This window comes from Sycon ciliatum, chromosome 4 (assembly GCF_964019385.1).
Source record: "Sycon ciliatum chromosome 4, ocSycCili1.1, whole genome shotgun sequence".
Classification (NCBI taxonomy): domain Eukaryota; kingdom Metazoa; phylum Porifera; class Calcarea; order Leucosolenida; family Sycettidae; genus Sycon; species Sycon ciliatum.
In genome coordinates this window covers 13,135,824-13,141,037 of record NC_088646.1, presented here as the reverse complement: position 1 = coordinate 13,141,037, position 5,214 = coordinate 13,135,824, and the positions used below count along the sequence as shown (strand labels likewise).

Here is a 5,214-nt window from a genome sequence, read left to right as displayed (position 1 = left end):
ACAATGTGCTAAGCAGAACAGAGGCACTAGCACCTGGGTGGAAACTATTCTGAATTTTGAATGCCACGGAAGGCTGAAGGATACCCATGAAACCACTGCCAAAGCAAACACAAATTTGAAAAGCAGTGCATGCATGATGGCGGTGGGAAAAAGGAGCCAAGGAAAGTGTGTACATATTTTTGTTGAAAGGATGAGAATTCAAAGAAAGCTGGCTGCTTCCTCTATTTCCATGATCGGCCAGTGCCTGCAGCACGAACAGTACATTGTATTACATGTATGTGCATAGACAGACAAATAAACACTAACCTGAGCATGGGTACCGCTTGTATTCGTGGTCAGGAAAGTGAAAGTACGAACGAAGGAGAAGAAGATTGTTGACCATGGCGAACAACTGCATATCCAGAGGGCACACGGCTTGCCAGAATGGGTCGGCTACATCTTCGCTAATTTTCTATCCTAACAACATTCAGCTTCGAGGTCAAGGACGACGGCATTTTTGGAAAGAAATTTCGAATTTTGGAGAAGAAGCTTGCTTTCGGAAAAATGTTCCTTTCACGCAAGGCAGCATGCCAGGTCAGGCGTGTGAACCAGGTGAACTGTGTCGGCAGATCCACGTTTACGTTCCAGGCCGACAGTTTTTTGACCAAGCCGTGAATCGCCCTCGCTCTGACTCCCCCGGCTACGAAGAAGTAATTTTACAACTCTTCAGGCCAGCTACAGGTCTCTGATGCAGAGCTGCAAGTGACGGATATCGGTCATTTGCAGCCACTACTAAGAGCCTCCTGGTCGTTGCAATCTGATACATAATATACCTCTGCATGCATGCTCTCACCAGGCCGGGAGTCGTCAAACGCCGGTACTTGACGACTCCCTGGCATGGCTCTCACTTGTCAGCCAGCTCACACGTCTTGTCGTGCACGCGCAGACGTCCAGCACACACGCGTGTCGAAATGTGTTTTTTGGCGGGTAGTCGGCAAAAAATTAAGTGAGGGTCCCTTTAGTCCTTCGCCTTGGCTTTAGTCCTTCGCTTTTTACGCTGGGTCGCCATTTTGTGCAGTCATGGTAACGAATATTTGAATTTTTGCCACGTGGCATGAGTACTCATTTTTGCTCTTCTGACAGCTAGCATGGTCACGCTGCAGTGCGTACATCGTACATACCCACGCACTTCACTGGCCTGTAACTCTGCAAAGACTGTGCCGATTCGCCTCAAATTTTGGATTCCACAGGTTCAGGGCCCTGTGCGTCCACTGAAAGAGTCAAAAAAGCCGATTTCTAAACTTCGATTTTTGACCCTACAAAGGAGTACTAGTACCTTAAATTTTGTAATACCAAGGTAACATTTTTTATTACTTTCATTGATTCCGTTCTTCATGAAACGTTACTTCAAGACTAGTGTCGACTATTCTGATATTAATTTGAACGTCGTTTTCATGTAGAATTCGGAACCTCGCTAGTGCTCAACAGTTGCAAGCACCAGTATTGGCAGTACCCCGGACACTGCAGTCATCAGTAAAGTCTGACTCTAGACTAAAGACGTGTACATGTACGTGTAACTAGCTAGTAGTAGCAGCTACTGTATCGCTTTATTAATGCTATCGCCTTGCCGCGAATATCTATTGTGCTTCCTTGCTATTATGGTAGAATGAAGGCCACCAAAAGGAAGAAGCGTTTGCCCATCAGTCGGAGGAGGAAATTCAGATCCGTGGCTGGCAGCGAGGACGAGTCTGACACGGACTATACACCGGCACAAGTTGAAAAAGCAAAAACTCGTACAGGCAAGGATTCAGCCAATGATTATGCTGCCCAAAGAATTTGCCGACTCCGTCGTAGTACGGTCGAATGGTGCGAACTTCCTGTGGAATTGTGGGTGAAAATATTCTCTGACGTCGTAGAGTTAGCGGGTGGATGTGTGCCTGTTCTCCTGTTGCTGAGGAGAGTCTGCAGACTTTGGAGTGAAATCTGTCTAACGCCCAGCCTCTGGCGCACCGTCACCTTCTCAAGACATGCTCAGAACGGTCCGCGCTGTGTTCCGCAAGCTGCAATACCCTGGCTAACCAATAACGCCTTGCACTACGCGCGTCATCTGGATCTCACCGGCTTTTCTGTGAATAAGACGGGCATAGGTTCTTTGGTGGAAAGGTGCAAGGAACTTGTAGGCTTGACAGTGCCGACTTCAGACATGTACCTCGCATGCCCGGTCTTGCTTTCACAGCTCACGATTCACCAATGCAAACTCCAACACTTTTACCAACTAACTCTTCGAAGAGATCTTCTGCAGAATCTGACAAAGTTGTCGCTGGGCAAGAGCTCCGCTCAGGACTTGCTTTTGTATATCGACGTCGACATGCCTCTGCTGGAATTTCTTTCGCTGGATGGCTTTATTGTGTACTGGGTGGTTATTGTGGAAAGATGTGGTAATCTACGCCATCTGACACTGGTTCGTTGTAAGCTAAAGCATCTCCTCCATGACCTGCCTGGTTTGCCAAAGCTCCAGTCATGCACTCTAGTTGAAGCTGAACACAACTCCGTGCTTGATTGGCGTGATTGGCGTGAACGCACCGCCTGGGAAGAGTGGATGCGGGGTGAGACACATGTGATCCACTGGCTGGAGAGATGTGCTGGCCTCGAGCACTTGACCCTGTCTGGCGATGAGGTCATGTGGGTGTATATAAATGCTCTCAGAGAGCGTGTTATCTGTTTGCAGTCGTTGCGATATCTTGGCTTGTATGGTGTGCTGCCTTGTATTAGCATCGAGCCATTCCTCACAGCACTAGTCCAACATTCAAGTTCATCCTTGGAATCCATTGAGATCACGAACTTGGTAGTTGGTGACAGCCTTGCTGCAGGAGAATTTTCTTGCCTGCGCCACTTGCAGCTGCATCATAGCTACCTTACTGCACCGATGTGCTTGAAGCTGCTGGAAGCATGTACGCAGCTAAAGTCTGTCAGCCTCTCTGGAAACTATCAGCTTCCGCGTGGCACCAAGCAGGCGTTCTCAGCAGATCGCTTTGGCCGATTGAAAGAGCTTCTGAAAGCTGACACGGAGCTTGGTGATGCGGCATAATGGTACTACAGTGACTTACAGCCTGGGACATCAACAGTCCGTCTTTTGCAGACTTGATTGTTGATGGACTCTTATCTGAAAAACAAGCAGAAGCAGCCCTGTTTGTTGTAACGATGTCATCATCGTCATCGTGTTGTGACAAGACTGGGGCTAGGGGGAGAAGGCCACTACATACAAACCTTTTTTGGTTTCAGTTGGTACCAGGAATGACCTGAACTCCTAGCAGTTACATTGAAGGCTTTCTGTGATATTATTCCAACTTTTGACATTTTCCATATGTAGGCTGAAAAGAAGAGCATTTCAATGACGTTCACATACCAGTAATATCATGGTGTTGGAAAGAGTGACAAGATCCAGAAATCATGTTTTTCATTGATTCTCATCCATTGTATTGTTCCTATTTCACGATCTTGTAAACTGTAAAGCATTACTGTGGTACCATGCGTTTATGTGCAGCAACAACCTTTGTTCCTTTTACAACTGCTTTGAAGCTTCTTTCTCCTGGCTGCCGTTTTTGCGGTATATTTTACTTCTGAAGTACAGTGTTGCTGAATAAAATCCAGCCACGTCACTCAAGTTTGCGCCTTGAACCTTTTCGCAGCCCAGTGTTCGCAGGGCACAGGCTCAGTGTTCGCAGATCTACCTGTGGCTATGGGGTGGACCCTGCTGCCGGTGCTAGGCTGAAGTCGGTGCGCATATCTCTGTTGACTGTTGTTCTGCCTGGTGAAGTTGTGTATATGCATCATGGTATCTTCAGCCAAATATCTGCAAAATTAAACAAAATAATTATCGTTAGTTTGAGGGAAAGTTGCAAACGGGAAGAGTCTTTCACCTCCAAGTCAAGACTACAAAGAAATTCTTCTCTGCCTGATAGACACTGATACACTCAGTGTTCATGGTGATGAATCTACATTTTGTTGTGTGTGTAAATAATTGTAATACAGTCCGTATCGCCTATAAGGTTGGCGGCTATAGTAATATACCGGATATAGTGATCAATTTCTCAAAGTCATTTTCATTTGCCATAACTAAGTATACACAGTTATCGCATATAGCAATAATCGTCTATAGTAATATATCGCCTATAGTGATCAAATTCATATTTCAAAAGACGTTTATTACACTATTTTCGCATCGGTTATAGTGAGTGATGTAAAATCAAGCGATGTCAGAGGAGAACAGGGTGTTACTTCTTCGTGAAGAACTTGTCCAGTGAGTGTTGTTCGGTGAGTTTTGCTTTTACAAGTTGCCAAAATATGCCTCCATCATGAGGAAATCCTGATTTTGTGTGTCAGGAGCTACAGCCAGCTACATGACATTGTACATGTATGTAGTGCGTATGTGCACGGCGCGCTGAGTCGTTTGACACCCCACTCGCATACATTGCAAGCAGTATCGGTCATAGTAATATATCGCTTATACTAGTTATAGTGATAAAATGCTCAAAATCAAACACCAACGCTATAGGCGATACTGACTGTACGTGTATCTCGCCATGGGAGCAAGCGCTAGCGGCAAGGTGCCCGTGCTAGGCTAGCTACTACTACTAGTACTAGTAGTAATTAAACTCTTACATTCGCCGCAAGGTCGGGAGCCCCTTCGCAGCTTATTGCCGCCGGCTGTGCTGAATTGGGCAGAGGCGTGATCGTTCGCCTTTGCATGCCGGTAGGCATTCGTATTAGGTAACGATTTCATGTGAAGCTTTGCGTTCAATTTTATATTTCAATTGAGTGTTCTATTTATTTCCGAAATTGGGTTGTCTTTTTGCTTTGACTCTTACTTCATGGTGTTGTGAATAAAACCGTTCTCAAGTGATCTATAGACTGCGAATTTCTTTTAAAAGCGAGTGAATTTTTTAGCGTTTTCTGAATCAGGACCAATTCGGTGATGAAAATATTTTAACGATCCGAGTTTCAGGGTAAAAAAAATGAGATGGCTGGTCCTGTACTAGTAGTAGTACTGTACCGTACATCTTTCAGCGTTTCGCTAAAAATAATTTCACTGGCGCTAAAATTAGCCGATGCTATTCATTACGTCATACGGATTTCAGGTAGGACATGTATGTCTGTAGCGTAGATCTACTGCCAGTGGTTATGACTTCTGTACCAGGTCTACTCTTGCCGAGTCTTGGTCAGAGAAATCGAGCC

The 5,214-nt window shown here is 45.6% G+C and overlaps 1 protein-coding gene across 1 annotated transcript; it reads left to right on the top strand.

Annotated features, from left to right (window-relative positions):
- Positions 1-1,380: 1,380 nt before the first annotated feature.
- LOC135814570 (uncharacterized) lies at positions 1,381-3,643 on the top strand. The gene is made up of 2 exons (XM_065327704.1): positions 1,381-1,546; positions 1,645-3,643. Exon 2 carries the CDS (start codon positions 1,646-1,648, stop codon positions 3,065-3,067), a length of 1,422 nt encoding a protein of 473 aa, XP_065183776.1. The 5' UTR covers positions 1,381-1,546; position 1,645; the 3' UTR covers positions 3,068-3,643.
- Positions 3,644-5,214: the final 1,571 nt, after the last annotated feature.

Bases quoted from the DNA above. Each gene is read 5' to 3' on its own strand.
- LOC135814570 (XM_065327704.1), top strand. From the start codon at position 1,646: ATGAAGGCCACCAAAAGGAAGAAGCGTTTGCCCATCAGTCGGAGGAGG.